General features: G+C 48.4%; 1 protein-coding gene across 1 annotated transcript in view; it reads left to right on the top strand.

Annotated features, from left to right (window-relative positions):
* ZC3H7B (zinc finger CCCH-type containing 7B) overlaps positions 1–16,177 on the top strand; it is a 44,366-nt gene that overhangs the window by 8,516 nt on the left and 19,673 nt on the right. The window contains exons 4-13 of the mRNA XM_084268469.1: positions 215–412; positions 1,279–1,437; positions 4,706–4,786; positions 6,342–6,398; positions 8,100–8,142; positions 12,013–12,272; positions 13,159–13,507; positions 14,381–14,490; positions 15,357–15,519; positions 15,603–15,764. Of these exons, the coding sequence (XP_084124595.1) occupies positions 215–412; positions 1,279–1,437; positions 4,706–4,786; positions 6,342–6,398; positions 8,100–8,142; positions 12,013–12,272; positions 13,159–13,507; positions 14,381–14,490; positions 15,357–15,519; positions 15,603–15,764 (1,582 nt within the window). The remainder of the gene's footprint in view (positions 1–214; positions 413–1,278; positions 1,438–4,705; positions 4,787–6,341; positions 6,399–8,099; positions 8,143–12,012; positions 12,273–13,158; positions 13,508–14,380; positions 14,491–15,356; positions 15,520–15,602; positions 15,765–16,177) is intronic.

The raw sequence follows: 16,177 nt of genomic DNA, 5'->3' as shown, positions 1-16,177 counted from the left end.
AGACACTTGAGTGTTCAAGATAGGAGGAGATTTGACTGGATTATTCTCCTGTACCAAAACCCCAGTGTTTTACAGGAGGGGGCGGGGGGGGGGGCAGAAGAATCTTGGTGGGCAGGAAGCTTGCTAAAACATACGGAAAGGAACGGGAAATTGGGAAACCTCTCCTGTCTCTGAATATCCACTTCATTATGCTTGCTCTGCTCCTCCTGCCCAGGCCTTCTTGCAGAAGCTGGTGAGAAACCTGTTTGCAGAGGGCAATGACTTGTTTCGAGAGAAGGACTTCAAGCTTTCACTGGTACAGTATGTAGAAGGGTTGAACGTGGCGGAGTACGCAGCCTCTGATGAGGTGACCATCCCAAAGGAGCTCCTGTGCAAGCTGCATGTCAACCGAGCTGCCTGCTACTTTGCCATGGTGAGTGCCTTCCCAAGCCATCCCCAGGGGCCAGGGTGGACATTGTGGTTGCAGTGCCATGTAATTGGAAAAGATCTCAAGAGGGGTTTCAATTGGTTTTGTGCCTTCCCATCTCCAATACTGAAGGAGACGATGATGCCCAGAAAACTCTGCTACCTCCCGACGGTCACACTGTCTTGCAAGACCGGAGAGAGGATGCGAAAGAAGGGGAGATAGGTCTGAGGTACCAAGAGTGCTGTTCTGGTTGATATTGGTGAAGAGTCAGTACAATCTGGAGATTTTGACCAGTACTGACCAAGTATTTCTCTGGGTTACTGTTTGAGTATTGCTACGGAGGCTCTTGACTCCTCAAGTGAGGCACTGGAAGACAGTGAGACGGTTTTGGATCTTGACTGAACTTTCAGCATACACGTGGAAAAGGATTCTGCTATACTTAGGCTCTGAAGGGCTGCATACTTCTGTTTTCCTTGGGAATCTAGCAGCTTTCTTTTATGGCACAACCCCAGAGCAGATCCACCCTGTTCATAATGAGGCTGAGTCCCACGAAAAAATTTAGGAAGCAGTTACATAATTAAAGACTGGCACATTTCACATGCCCAAGGTAGAGGGGACCCAAGATAAGGTTGCTTAAGCAGCCTTAATCCTGGCACGCACTAACTTTGCAGTGTCTTGCATTTTGCAAGACTTAAAAACCCCTTAAGGTTACAGGGTATTTTGTTGTGTTTGTACACTGGTCTGTGTGTAAGGCAATATATGTATTTCCAGCTGCCTTTTATCTTCCTGAGAAGTAAAATACTTGCATTCCCACGGAAGGAGGAGTTAATCTGCTGTGACTCAGCTGACTCAAGGTGGTCTCTTCCATGCAGGGGTTGTATGAGAAGGCACTGGAAGACAGCGAGAAGGCTTTGAGTCTTGACAGCGAGAACATCCGAGCGCTCTTCCGGAAAGCCCGCTCCTTAAATGAACTTGGAAGACACAAAGAAGCCTATGAGTGCAATAGCCGATGCTTGCTGTCCCTCCCACATGTAAGTTTTGACATAGGACTCATCTTGATTTGAGTGGCTCACTGCCTTCCAGCTCTGTGACATGCTTAGTGTGAGGCCAGAGGGTAGTGGAAGAGGAAGTTTGGCTGTTCCTAGGAACATGCTTACACCCTGAAATTCAGTTTCTCTGACTTGAAGATGATGATTGACCTTCACATGTTTCTTCAGCCCAAGTCACCCTTTGTGCACAGCGCGAGCCAGAGATGCTGGCTAGAGACAGCAGGTTTGGTGGCCTGTTTGTGAAGAGCAAACAAAATGTGAGCTAGGGCAGGGAGACTCTTTAGCTATATAAAAGCAGCTAATCAAATGGGAGTAACCGGGAGCATGGGACAAATAGGAACTGGAGCGCTGGAAGGAAAACATGTATACCTTTCCTGGTTCGCATAAAAACGTCTCGTGTTTTACTTACTGATTGCTAAGGCAAGCTGATAAAGCTTTTTATTTCTTGTTGGACCTGCAAAGATGTCCTTGACATCACATTTCATAGTTATTTTTATGTTCACAGGTGTGTACCTTTCTGCATTCAGAGGGGACTCTGTGTATACTAGGCCCTAGATATTTTCCTGACAGTGCTTTTGTTGAGTGTCCTTTTAGGCCAAATATTGAACAGGAAACGACACTGTGATTAGATAGATTCTAGTCAGCACTGGTTGTCTTTGCTAAATTCAGTTCTGATCCATCACAGTAATGCTATTATGAGAAAAAAGCAGCTACTTCAGCAGAAGTTAACTTCCCTTTTATTAGTAGTGTTTCCAAAGCGGTCTTTAGAAGCCTTGTTAGCAGTTAGTTATTCAAAATGAATAACTGGTTTCTTTGACTTGGTAGAAGAGCGTGACCAAAACACGTTAAAGGTATCTGGGGAGTACACGTGTTCATGTGAAACCACATCTGGCTGTGTGATACATGGCAGTTGAGCAACATAATTGAATTTATTTTTAACCATATACTTATGTTTACAAGTCTCCTGTCATTATCATTACAATCATTGTGGTCTACAAATACTTTATCAGACTTCTCTGTGGCAGGGAAGTTCAGCCTGCCTTACACACTCCATATCGAATGATCTACATTCCCTATTCTAAGCAATTCAGTCTTCTAAATTTACATACCCCACTGCCTTAACCTGATGAACAGAAATCATAACCATTCTCTGCATTAAAGGCAAGGTGTGCTATCCACCATCTCCCTCTCGTTTCCATTGCGTCAGCTGCTGAACCTCTGGAGCACACGGGGACTTCCTGTGTGCGTTGCTGTAGCAGCTGAGAACTTTGTTGTGGTCAGAGCAGCACGTGTACTCAAAGTTTCGGTGCTGAAGGATTTGCCATTCAGTTGTCACACCATCTAGCAGAGTTGGCTTGTTTCTGGGTGCAGGTAATCAGTGCTGATAGTTGGCAGAGGTTCTGGGCATGGTGAGGTTGATACTCCTGAGATGCTTTTTTTCTTTTTTGTATGATGTGGGTGTTTTAGTGCTGGAGGAGACAGTATTTCAGGCCTTTGTTGAGCATCCCCTCATTCAGGTGGGAGGTGGTAAGCACCCAAGGATGGCATTTGGCTGAGGGAAGGGAAAGCTAAAGGAAGATCTTGGCGGTGACAAATTGTAAATAGTCCCCCACATCCAAACCTCAGGCCTGCTGACCAAAAGGACAATAATTAACTGCATGTTTTTGGGAAGGAAAGTGGGGGCAGTCTGGAGAGAAATACATCTTTGCTCTTGTCCAGGAATCTGAGAAGACATCTTGGAGGTACGATGGCATGTAGAGTTGGATGGGGTAACCCTGATAGGGTCAATGAAAAGAAATTATGTCAGAGGTCTTTCTGGTGAGCCTTCCATAGGGAGCAAGAAAATGGCAGGCTTCAGGAGACACCTGAGAGAGTGTTTGGAAAGGCAGAATCATCAGAGACAGAGCAATGAAACCATGATTGGTGTTAGAAAGATCTGAGAGGTGGAAAAGAATGAGGAAGGAGCGGAGGCCATGCAATTTGATGAAGAAGAGGTCTCTGGAGCATGCAGGGACAGTTTTAGGAGAGGATACATCCTGAAGGGGGGTAAGATGGAGAGAGAAGAGGAAATGATTAACATAGATTTTGTCATCGTAGATTCCAAAGAGGATGGTCATGAGATCAGCGTTGAGGGAGTGGGGGAGCAAAAAGTGCTACTCCAAATTGAAAGGAAAAGTTATTGATAGTGGGTCTGGGAGAACTGGAGGCAAGTGAAGGATTGAAAGGGAAAGGATGAACCTGCAGGGAGAAGGAGGTTGGAAAAAACAGCATGGTAAGTGGAGAGGGGAACAGGCTTCAGGGTTGGAGATGCCATGACGTTAAGGACAGATATCACAAGAGGTTGGGCAGATGGTGGGGTTTTTTCTTCTTTTGAATAAGGTGTTAAAGTATTCCAGTATTTTTTCGAATGGGGAGAGAGAGAGGAAAGCGGAAGGAACAGGCAGTGGTGATCAGTGAGGAAGCTTGTGGCAGGTTGTTAGTCCAGGCAGAACCAGAGAGAATTGAGCAGAGGAATAAAGCATGGCCCAGAACTTTGACTAAAGCCCAGAATGGTGTGTGAGTGGGCCTGGGCAGTGAGCAGGGAGGATGGCTAATGGCATGCATCAGGGAAAGCACAGGGATCTGTTTGACTAAGTGGGGTCTGTTTAACCAGAGCTGGAGATGGTAAAAATGCCTTGTAGCTAATAAGCTGGAAACTGAGGCTTGGGTTCGGCTTTAAAAACAACCAGGAAGCAGAACAGGCTAGTGAATGCTGTCTGCAGTATCAAACCTGGTTATTAGCTCTGTGGCTGGCAAAAAGTACAGAGGCTGTGCATGCAGGAAGGCATGCAGGCTCCTTCCCACCCAGACACGGGGACCTTGTGGGAGCAGTATCAGCCCCCGGCACGGGGCTGCTAGCGGCCAGCTTTGGTAGCTCCTTCAGCCACCTTGCTGGCAGCACTCATGGACTCTGCTTTCAGAGAGTGGGTGCTTTCTTGGATGCAGACACTTGATTCTGATTTTCTGCAGCATGGAAAGTGTGTGTGGGTAGATCTGGTGCAACCTCAGTATCTCAGCAAAACCAAATGACAAGAGCACTTAGGTCTGCATGGAGTCTCCTGGAGCTGTCCTGAGAATTGTCCCCCTGCTGCTGTCCACAAGCCAGGCTTCTTGGCATGGCCTGGTGTGGATAACTGCATCCCTGTTTATTTCACTGTGTGTGCTGCAAAGGCAAAACTGAAAGTGTCCTGCCAATGACTTTTGTCCCCAGGATGAAAGTGTTACACAGCTGGGACAGGAGCTTGCCCAGAAGCTGGGACTGAGGGTTCGAAAAGCATACAAAAGACCTCAGGTATGACTTTTTCTTTTCTTTTTTTTTTTTTTTTTTAGAGATCATTCTTTGCCTCTTTCAGATTTACTTCTGCAGAGGTGGTAGGTGCTGCTCTGCAGCTGTAGACACATGTACGCTGCCCTTTGATCCCTTTGGTAGGCCCCCAGTAACCCTCTCTGTCCTGACCCTCTGACTCAGATGCATTTCTAACCCCATTGCTGCTCTGTGTCTACTGCCAGGGTGTTTCCTGTGTCCCCAGCTGAGCAAGGCAGAGCTGGGCTGGTGCTGCAGAAGAGGTTTCCAGTGCCCTGGGAGCCTGTGTTTTTGGGAGGGAGGGACATGTGGCCTGATCCCAAATAAGGTTTTGCATCACAGTCCTTTCCCTGTTACGGGCTGAGAAGGGTGGGATTCTCTGCTGCATTAGAGGCATGTCTGGGTTTGTAGTGGTGTGGGTCACAAGGGATTCCTGCCCCATATCTACACATACACCTTCTTCATGGTGGTGTGGAGGCTTGTGCTTTGGGAAAATAACGAGTACACATCTGGTGAGGTGCTGGGAAAGAAGGCAGCGAAAAAGCAAGTTGTGGGTGTAATAAATTGCCCCCAGTAACTGAATAAAGTAACTGGCATTGCAAGAAAGCACTGCCGAAACTGGAGTGCGAATGGTACTTAAGTGTATACCCTGGGATGGAGCTAGAGGGCGTTAAGCCGTTGCCGGCACTCCTGGATAAAGCTGCCTGGGTCACGGAAAATCCCAGTTTGCCTTTCATCAGCTGGTGGTGGAGCTTTACACACATTCCCAGCCTCAGCCCTGTGCACTGCGGTGCGTTAAACAGCCGGGACGGGACGTTCCACCTCCCCGCAGGCACCTCTGCAGAATGCCGGAAAGGGATTGGTGGACAGCCAACTTACAGACAGCTTCTGGGGTAAATTTGGCTGTAGCATCTTATTCCTCAACCTGGTCAACCTCACATGGGTGACTGGCCTACCCCCAAAAAACCCCTTGGCTTTGTAGCAGCTCTCAAACCTCTGAAATGATTCTGTCTCAAAGAAAGGGAAGTTTTGTGCAGGTGTATTTTGTAGATGCTCATTGTGTTGGCCTTGCTGCCATTTTGCTGCTGTCATGTTACTCAGCTGTGACAGGCTTAAACCACATGTATGTTAGAAAAATAAAAGCTAAAAACTCCAAAATGCATTTTATTATTTTAACTTTATTGATTGTTATTTTGTTAACCCCTTGCCATCTCATGTTGACTTCCATTTGAGCGTTGTTGTGCCTTCCCAAAACAGTAATTTCTTAATGAAAAGACCAAAATAAAGTTCCTTAGGGAAACTTTTTGCTTTCTGGTTGTGTGGGTGCAGGATGTTTTTCACCCTGGATGCAAGGTGTTTTTCACTGAGGTGTCCATTTTGGTGTTCAGAAAACTGCACCCTTGTGTCACAGTGGGTAGTTTTTGGGGTGGCTTTTACTTTATGGGCAGTGCCTGGGAGGAAACTGTATTGTAACCCAGCTTTATCTAGTTTACAAGCATTCGTGAGCTGTCTCTCTTCTAAGACCTCTCTTTCCTTGCAGCAGGAATTGGAAACATTCTCACTGCTCAGTAATGGCACATCAATCAGTTTGTCAAACCAGGTAGAGTTTGTATCCTGTGGTTCTTACTGTTCAAGGGTTGTGCAACTAGAATGCCTCCTGGTTTTATTTACACGCAAGTTTATAGCTGTCTGTTAGGATTTAAATGTATTGATTAGTGGTTCCTGGTTTTAAGGAATGTTGCTGAGGAAATTAATTTGTTTGAAAATATTTCTAGTGACAGGGGGTTTTTATGTCAGTAATTAGATCACTGAAGATGATGGGGGGTTTTTTAGCTATTGTGAATATGTGGTTTTCTCTTACATTTTAAATAAGTTTCAGTTTACAAGTTTTTACGTAGTTGGGGCAACACTAAGTAAAAATCAGAAGGTGCCACTGCTGAAGAAACTGCAAAGTACTACACAGTTTATGTATTCTTTGTATTGCCCCATCATCCAGCTTGGGCAGGGTGCTGTACAAGTAGGAAACTAAAATGTAAGCAATCGATGATTTTCTTGTTCCACCACTGGCAAAAAAAAAAACCCAAGCAACCCAAACACTTGCTGGTTTTACTGGCTGTTTGGTACTTCACAAACTGTAAAACCGTAAAATTTGACATTTTGTACAAGAAGATGAGCTTACCTCCCACAGTTCAGTGACTTGCCTCCACATCTTTCTAGGACAGCCAGTCAGCTTTATTTAGTAGCTGTGTCTGGTTTTTCACTGTAAAATCCTTCCTTTTGCAAGGAATGAAAATAGTGCAAAAACTAGAAGGTGCAAAACCTACTGCAGTAGATGCAGTATCTCAAAAGTGATGTTTTGCTTGTGCCTTTTTTTTTTTTAAGTTTTAGCTGGAGGCACATGTACTTACCTCTGTTTATGTTTCTGTAAGATACGGGCTTATTTTATTCCTTGCTTGGAGCTCCGAGTCAGCAGTTGTCTTGGCGAAAACCTTTTCCTGTTTTGAGTTTTCTGTAAAAGTTTGTGGTTGTTAGATTGCAAAATATGTGCACTAAGAAAAGGAACATTGTGTAAGATCAGGCGAATCCCATCTCTCACGGCGTGGGGCCCGCCGATTGGTGCGTCCTGGGACTTGGGCAACGGCGGTCTCATCCACACATGAGAAACCATATTCTACATACAGATTTACTCATGTGGCTGCATATGATGCAAGGCTGGTATTCTTTTGCAGCAGCAGAGTTTGTTCACTGCTGGAAGTAAAAATGAGTAGGTCCTTTGGTTTAATGGCCTCTGTGGCTTCACTGCTATTGCGCTGAAAGAGTCCGGAAGGAAAAGAAAGGACCCGATGCATTTAGGAGTTGCCAAGGGCCTCATCTGTGAATCACAGAATCGTAGAGGTTGGAAGGGACCTCCAGAGATTGAGTCCAACCCCCCTGCCAAAGCAGGTTCCCTAGGACAGGTCGCACAGGTCGGTATCCAGATGGGGCTTGAATATCTCCAGAGAAGGAGACTCCACACCCCCCTGGGCAGCCTGTCCCAGGGCTCTGTCACCCTCACTGTGAAAAAGTTCTTCTGCATGTTGGTGCAGAACTTCCTGTGCTCCAACTTGCAGCCATTGCCCCTTGTCCTGTCTCCACAGACCACTGAAAAGAGGCTGGCCGTTTCCCCCTGTGTCCCACACTTCAGATACTTAGAAACATTAATAAGATCCCCTCTTAGTCGTCTTCTTGAAATGTGACTATCTTTTTAAAGATGAATTTCTGTTGACATTTTTCTCTACCCTTTCCTACACCCTCTTTGCAGACTGCTTCCAATGGATTGGGTTCGATAGACGACATCGAAACAGGTAAAGACATTTCTCTTCTGTGATTTCTGTGGCTTCAGTAAGGTCTCTGAGCAGACTGGCAGGCCCAAGTTGGTTGTTGTCTTCACTTGTGTCTCTTATGCACGCTCCTGGCTTTGGTGACAAGGAGGAGGGAAACGTGGTGGGAAGTAGGAGTGGTTTTCTTGCAGAAAAGCTTTTTGTCCTGGTCCAGTGAGGGACGTGTCTGGAATTAAAATGGTCTGCTGAGGTACACAGCTCACTCCAGTTGTGCTTTCTTAAAACTGGGCTTGGCAAAGCTTCTCAAACTCTGCTCCCAGCCAAAACAGTCTAGATAAAGTGAACTTAAGGTTGGAGGCAGCTGTTCACGCTCTGAGCGTGTGTTGTTCTCCAAAACATTGAAGTGGAGGAAATGAAAACGAAGGGATTTGGGAAGGACCCAGGGAGAGCCTGTTCAGGGTTATGCACCAGGAGGAGCAGGAGGAGGTGTACAGGGTTGCTTTTCCCATGCTGGGAAACAAGTGACCTTAACTCTGCCCCTATAGAAAGGCTTGCTGTGTGCTTTGCACTTTGCTGTGTGCTGGAGCATGGAACTCGGTGCCTCTGAGCACATCAGTCTGTTCCTTTGAGAGGTAGCTGTGCATGTGAAGGTGAGTGTGAAGACTTACTGCTGCAAGTAGCAACTGCTCTTTTTGTAGGAAGAAGCGGAACTTCTTTACTAGGGTGCCCTGGTGTCTGGTTTGGAAAACACGTTAGTTCTCTGTTGAATGCCAGCCCAGTACCTGAATGCTGTGTGCAATCAGGAGACCCACTTTGGTAAATTAGGAGTTTTTCGCATTATCTTGCTGTGCTAAAGTGAACTGGAGTCCTACTGCAGGGCAGAGAGTGACTGCATCCCATAAGCTCTTTATCTAATCGGATTTTGGTGTAAGAGCAGCATGCCATCTTTGCTGCAGTTCAGGCAGAGAGAACCTTTACTGCTGGGAAATCTTTCCAAGACACTGAAATTATGTTCTCCTGTCTCCCTGAGAGTGGTGTCCTACTGGGGTGGCTGTGAGTGCTGGGTACCTTGAGATTTTTTTTTAGCAAGGATTTTTTGGTGGTGGTGGCTTGGTTTTAGAGTGAAAACTGCCAAAGCCCTTTCGCCCACGCTGTACTTGAAATCATCTGATTAACTCAGCCCTGCCCTGCACAGACCATGGCCCAGCTCTGGCTCAGCATCACCTTGGATAGCTCATGCATTAGGGAACTGCTGCTGGTTTGGAAAATAGAGCTGGAAACAGGACTTCTAAAAGCACTCTGGGACAGGCAGGTGTATGGCCAGAGAAGCTACCAGGTGGGGGGCACAGTATGAGAGACTTGGTGGTTTCCTGTTTTAAGATGGAGCAGGCATTGGGTAAAGGGAGGAGGTGTATGAGCTTTCTGGGAGTATGTAGGTGTGGGTATGGTGGCCGGTGAGAGAGGTCAGCAGATGGGGTATCCTGAAGAAAAGGAGTGGGAAAGGAGGGATACGGGAAAAGATTGGACAGAAAGGAATGGGAGGAATGACAGGGTTTAACCTGTCTGTGAAGGGGAGCAGACATCTCTCCTCTGCCCCTTGCAAGTGGAACCTGTTGGTCCCTGCTCTTCTCCTTGCCCTTCATTGAGCTGTGGGGCCTCCCATATCCTTCCCTGACTTTTGGTCATGAGATCAGTTTTTTGGGATTTTGGGCCTCTTGGGGTGTGTGAGGGCCTCTTTCCTCTGCTTCCCAGTCTGAATGGGAACCAGAGGGCCTCGTTCATTCCTCAGAGCTCTGAACTTCTGGATCCTTTGGTGCCCTGTCATTGTGAACCCTTTTGCTCCCCTCTGCACGTGTCCCTGTCCCTTCCAGCCTGTCCTGAACTTTTTGTTGTCTCCTGGAGGCATCTTGACAGTACTCCAGATTTAAACATCTGAAAAATGGGAAGGCACAAGCCATCCCTCTGTACTGAGGGAAATCTGGCCGAGCCACCAGTGATGAGGCCAGCGCTGAGGGGAGCTGGATGTCTGGCTCCTGAGCGCAGCTGGGGGTCCTGCGCCAAAGGGAGATGAGCTGAGAGAAGGGAAGTCATCGCCAGGGGCGTGGGGCTGGAGCTGAGCCTGATCTGAGGGGCAGCTGCAAAACTGAGGATGTTTACAGCCCCCTCTGAGCTGCTGCCTCTGGGGAGTGTGTCCAGCTGCAGCCCTGAAGATGTGTGTCGGATCCTGTAGGGTACACACGTGCTTTTCTTCCATCACCTGGATGGGGTTGTAGAGAGGCACCTGCATCTGTCCCTTGCCGCTTCCCTGCGCTGTCCCTGCCTTTTGTCACAGGTCACCCTGCAGTGCCTTGCACAGCGACCTGGGCTGGGCCCAGCCACGTGGGCCATTCAGAACAAACGCCAGAAGAAAGGCGGTGAGGGGTGCTCCTGTCAGGGTTAGGGATAAGGGCCCTGTGCATGGTCACCTCTGCTGCTGCTTTGTCAGGACTTGGGGACTTGCAGGAATTGCTGAGCACTCTGAGAAGGGCACCAACACAGTCCTTGGTCAGTGAACCTGCCGTGTAGAGGATAGCAACACAGCTCACTTGCCCAGTCCCAGTTAGAAAAGGATGGCTGGGTTCTTGTGGGGGCTGAGCAGAGCTTCTCCTGACAGATTGCAGCATTTCTCGCTGGATCAAGATTCTGAAGTGTCTCAGAAGCTTGTCTAGTTTCTTCCCCATTCTTACCAGCCTTTCTATTAATAGCTATTTCCTTTCAAACTTTGCCTTGCTTATAGCCTTAGACCATTGTAGTTACAGTGCAGCCACTGCTACATGGATGGGAAAGGTAGCATCTTTGTCTTACTTCTTTTCTTTTATTCCAGGACATCTGCACAGGGTCAGAATTAAGGTAGTTTGGGTGCTTGGTTTGAGAACTGCAAATGTAATGCTGCATTTTCTGAGTTTCTAACCTTTGAACTTCCTTTTTTTTTTAACCTTTAAATTTTTTTGAGAATAAAATGCTCTTTTGCAAAGAATATGTGCTTGTAACCTTAACTTCACTTAACAGAGGTTTATTTTGCATGATGGGAACATCTTGACTTTTTGGGAATGTACTGGAGAGGTAAGGAAGCCGTAGGGAAAATCACTGCTGCTCTCCTGCACCGACCATGGCTCACTCAAGCTCCCAAGGGGATGTTTTGATGCTGAGGTGTTGAGGAGGAGCCTGGGCAGCAGCCTCTTACCTATAGACATCAGGAAGCACTCAAAACCAGGGAATTTACTTGGGTAAAGACAGCTGAGAGAATCTGATGGAGTATTTTGGGGACACATTTTTAGCACAACCTGGTCTGAGCACCCCATCTCTGACTCTCTTCTCTGCAGGACCTTGTGGTTTTTATCTTCTGCCATTTAGGCTAGCTGAGGTTTTAGAGAGAGTGTGTGAGTAAGCGAGCTTTCAGCTGGGATATCAAACTTTCAAGGAGCAGAGAAGGTAGTGATCTCTGCCAAATGCCTTACTGAGGAACATTAAAGAAAACACCAGGTGGTGGGTTACAGGGAAATTGGATTACGTGCCCCTGGCCTTTAGTCCTGGCCACAGCGAGTTCAGTAACTGCTTAGTCACACGTTTTATAATGTTCCTGGTTACTCTCCATGCTTGCCAAATCCTGACAGTTGGTCTGGGCACTCACCCTTAGAGTGTGTTTCAGCTATTGGTGAGCCACTGGAGACTGGGAACAAAATGAAAGGGCAAGAACTTTTCAGACCAGAGCCCCTCCTCACCACAAATTGGTATTCTTCAGTTTGGTGATTTGATGGAGTTGTACATTTTTATTTCTTTATGCCAGGCTGTGCTCTGCTTGCCCCCTGCCAGAGGCTCTCCCGGGTGACTGTCTGTGTTTCTCCCTCATCACAGATTGCTCTATGGACCTGCAGTGCCTCCCAGCTCCTGCGGCCACCTCCATCCCTGTGAGCGAGGGGCTGGCCCCTTTGCCCTCTGACTCTGATGCAAAGGGCTTGCCTACCTCGCTCCCTGCTGCCAGCTTGCTCCCGGCTCCAGACTGTGTGGCCCTGCCAGTGCCTGAGAGCGTGGAGGACTTCACAGATGGGGACGTCTTTGGGGAAGAACTGGACTCCATCCTGGACTCCCTCGCCGAAGGGTCACCATATCCTCTAGTAAGAATGGGTGCTTCATGGGTCCCCTGCTTCTTGTTCCAAATAGGTCCTTGGAGCATATGGATATGCCTGCTGCCCCTCCATCTCTTTCTGTCAGTCTTTTCTCCTAGCTCTTCCTCTGGCAAAACTCATTCATTCCTTCCTTTACTTCTGCAACTGGTCTGTGAGTACTTAAGGAGCTCCAAGCCCACTTTCCTGTGAGCAACTTCAGGGAACTGCCTCTCAGAAGTACCCAAGATAGCCTTCTCCCACCATCACCTTTGGGGCTGCTGGTGTTCAGGGTGTTGAAGCAGGCCTGAGGGTAGAAATGAGTGTGCTGAAGCCAGAATGACAGATGTGTTTTATACAGTGGACATGCTCTAATCTCCTTGTATTACATGCAGGCTGACCTTCAGCCTGAGCTCTTTGAACAGGTTTGGGAGCTGTGGAAACAGTCTGTATTTATACTTAAATTGTATTTTAGTTGCCAGTGTTGCTGAAGTTGCGTGAGCCAACTTGGTCTGGAAGCAATACAGCTGTATTCACACAGGATGCCTCTTGAGCCAAAAAGCTCTGATGTGCCACGAGTAATGGTTGTTACCCTGGCCTCAGCGCTGTGTGCACTCAGCTGTGCTGTTTCTCAACCCAGCTCAGGGCTCTGCCTTCCAGACTGATGAGTTCAGGTAGCCCAGCACCTCCTCAGGGCCCTTGGTCCAGACTGTGCGCAGTGTATATAGACTGGGAGGTCTCTGGGAGATCTGCACGTGGATGGAGCTGCTGGATGTCCTTTTGCTTCAGTTAAAATGGCATGTGCTTGAGTGAGAGTCTGTTGCTTTCTGTGTTTGCTTGTTCTCTGCTCCTTGTTTCTGATGTGCTGTTTATCCTCTCCCTTCCTGATTTCCCAAAGTCTCTGGTCCAGGGCACCATTCCCACCAACCTGCCAACAGAGATGCCCCAGCTGATCCCTGTGTTTCCTGGGGGCACTCCGCTGCTGCCCCCCGTTGTGACAGCCAGCATCCCTGTCTCCACCCCGCTGCCACCTGCCTCCTTCGGCCTGGTGATGGATCCCACCAAGCAGCTCTCCTCCTCCTCTGTCCTGGATGCCTTCGAGGCCCCACCAGGAGGAAGTGGTGGCTCCACCTTAGATTCGCTGGATTCCTTGGATCTGCTTCCCTACACAGACGCGCGGCTCGATGCCCTGGACTCCTTTGGGACAAGCAGAGGGTCACTGGATGCCTTGGATTCCTTTGCCGTTGGTAGGTGTGGGACTGATGGGGCTTTGCACTGCTTTACCTGTGAATGTGTGCCAAAATGACGTCCTTCAGTGCTGAAGACCACTGGCTGCTGGTGCTGCAGAATGGGAGCATAAATATAGAAGTGGACAGGGGTTGTCTTAGGGCGACTGAGCATGTCTAGCTCAGGGGTAGTGAGAAAGGCTGCAGGTGTGTAATCCCAGAACACCAGTATGTGCATGGTGTGGAATCTCAAGAGAAGAAAGGGATGCAGAGGTGATGATGAGCAGGGAGATTTAAACATGGCTTGGTGTTCAGGACACATCCCCTGGCACAGTGACTGATGTTTTGTACCAAATTAGCAAAATCCTGGTGGCTGTTTTAGATGACATAGGACCTTGTGCTGGGCAGAATGGTAGAGGCCAAAGCAGATCAGAGTGCCCTGTTGAATGGGGTGCTGCACTGTCACGTCACAAGGAGCAAAGCTGTGGAAGATGGTGGGCAAAGAGTAAGTCCCCTTCTGTCCCAGGAGGGAAGGCCAGCTTTTTCTTGGCTAACTTGTCTCCAGCATTGCAGTTTGTTGGCAGCAAAAGTATTTTGAGAAAAGCAGAGATTGGTCAGTCAACACTCGGATTTACCTCAGCATTGGGCTGCCTTGGAGTTGCTGCCTTGGAGTTGCCACCTTGGGAATGCCAGCACTCAGCAGCATAGAGCTGGGTTCAGTAGGGTTTGGGGGACAGGAAGGCCTTTCCTGGAGATTTTCCAAGTCAGGGGCATTGGGGGAAAAAGGTTATGAAATAAAGAAAACTGATTTGATAACTGATTTGTCTCTTTGTGACCAGAACTGCCTCTGAAAGTAAAATGATTGTTTCTGTTTTGTGGGGCTCTTTTCCACAGAAGAAACCAGCCCTCAGGAACTGCGACACCCGCCTGGCAGCCAAAAACCATCCCCTGCGGTGAGTGAGCTGCTCCCCCATGCTGATGTCCCAAGGTGCTCTGGAGCCAAGGTAGTGATGACTTGGGTGATGTAGGTAATCTGGGCCCCTTTTCTTAACCTGCCCCCGCGAGTGTGGCGTCCTGTGTTGTGGCAAGGCAGGGAAAGGTCTCCCAGGAGGCAGTAGGAAGATGTTTGTTCCATCTTCATTCTCATCTGCAGTTCTGCATGTTGCCAAGGTAAACGTGGTGTGACCTAGGTTGTAAGGTCAGCAGGGGATCGTGGAGGCCAGTGTCCCACCATATCTGGCAGTCACGTAACACCAAAGGGTCGAGCAGAGTAAGCCAGCTTTGTCTTCAGACTACTGAGGTTCATTCCTCCTCTCTGCCCTTGTCAGGATGCTTCTCCAGATGCACTGTTCTTCCCCTCTCACATGTCTCCAGTCTTGGAGAAAAGGGCAAGGGTTATCTATGGTTAGAAAGCTTAGAACAAGAATTACTCTTAAAGTTCCTATCATCTGGTAGCTCTGTTAACATCAATGTGAAGCAAAGTCTCTGTCCTCAAATTAATCTGCTCCCTGAAGAGTCACTGTTAAGGGGTTTGTTTTAATTCCCAGGTTGGGATAGGGTTGGTTTGAGTGTCTTCCAATGCAGAGTTGATTGTGATGGAAGGAATGGGAAGGAGTGAGGGAGCTGTTTATGATACTACAGGATGTTCACTTCAACGATGGGCCCTTGGTAAGGGACCTCAGTTTTCTATTCGTTATCTTTGAAAGAGTTGCATGCAGCTCTTTTGGAAATGTCATTTCAGATCTGAATGTTTTGTTGAGACAGGAAATGAGAAGGGGTTTTGAGAGACTGGAATGAGGCAGGGGTTAAAAGGGTTCCTTAACCATGTGGTTCCAGAGCTGAAGAGAGAGGAATATGTGTTTTCACACAGGTCAGCCTTGGTGGAGTGAGTCACTCAGCTGTGCCCAAGGCCACCGAGCACCTCCTGTCCCAGCCAGAACCAGTAATGCCCAACACAGCTCTGCTGGTGAAGAACCCCCTGGCATCTACTCACGTCTTCAAACAAGCCTGTCATATCTGCTACCCCAAAACAGGTGATGCGATTGCACTGTCACCCAGAGCACTGGCCTGGGCTGGGGTTTGCCTTTCCTCAGGCTGATAGGGTTCTTTCCTGCAGGGCCCAAGGCTGGCGATTACACCTATCGGGAAGGCTTGGAGCACAAGTGCAAGCGGGACATCCTGCTGGGCAGGCTGAAGAACGCGGAAGACAAGACCTGGAAGAGGATCCGTCCTCGCCCAACCAAAACCAACTTTGTAGGATCCTATTACCTGTGCAAAGGTGATCTGGAGGAGATCAGGCTGATGGTGGCTGGGGAGGGGCTGTTCAGTGTGTGCCAGGGAGGCTGGGGGTAGACTTCCAGTTGGCATCACCTCCTGTCTTTGGAGTCTTCCTGTCCCATCAGTAGCCCACGGACCAGGAGGCCCGTTATGACTTAATGAAAGGCAGTGACCTCCCACACCATGGAGATGAGGCAGCTTTTGAAGTGGGACGAGCAGGAAAGGAGTTGCAAAGGCATGGTGGGGTGCTGTGCACAGCTGAGGGCTCAGAACTGCCCTGTTAACACGGGCTTTGCTGAGAACCTGCCCTCCTGTGTGTGTGCCTGCATTAGTCCTGCTCCTCTCAGCACCTCCCCAGCAGGGCTGTGCCGCTGCCTAGCGAAAAGCTCCCTCTGCTGCTCCTTTGCTCATCAT

This window comes from Gallinula chloropus (genome assembly GCF_964237585.1).
Source record: "Gallinula chloropus genome assembly, chromosome: 1".
NCBI classification, from domain to species: domain Eukaryota; kingdom Metazoa; phylum Chordata; class Aves; order Gruiformes; family Rallidae; genus Gallinula; species Gallinula chloropus.
This window is presented reverse-complemented; position numbering and strand designations above follow the sequence as displayed.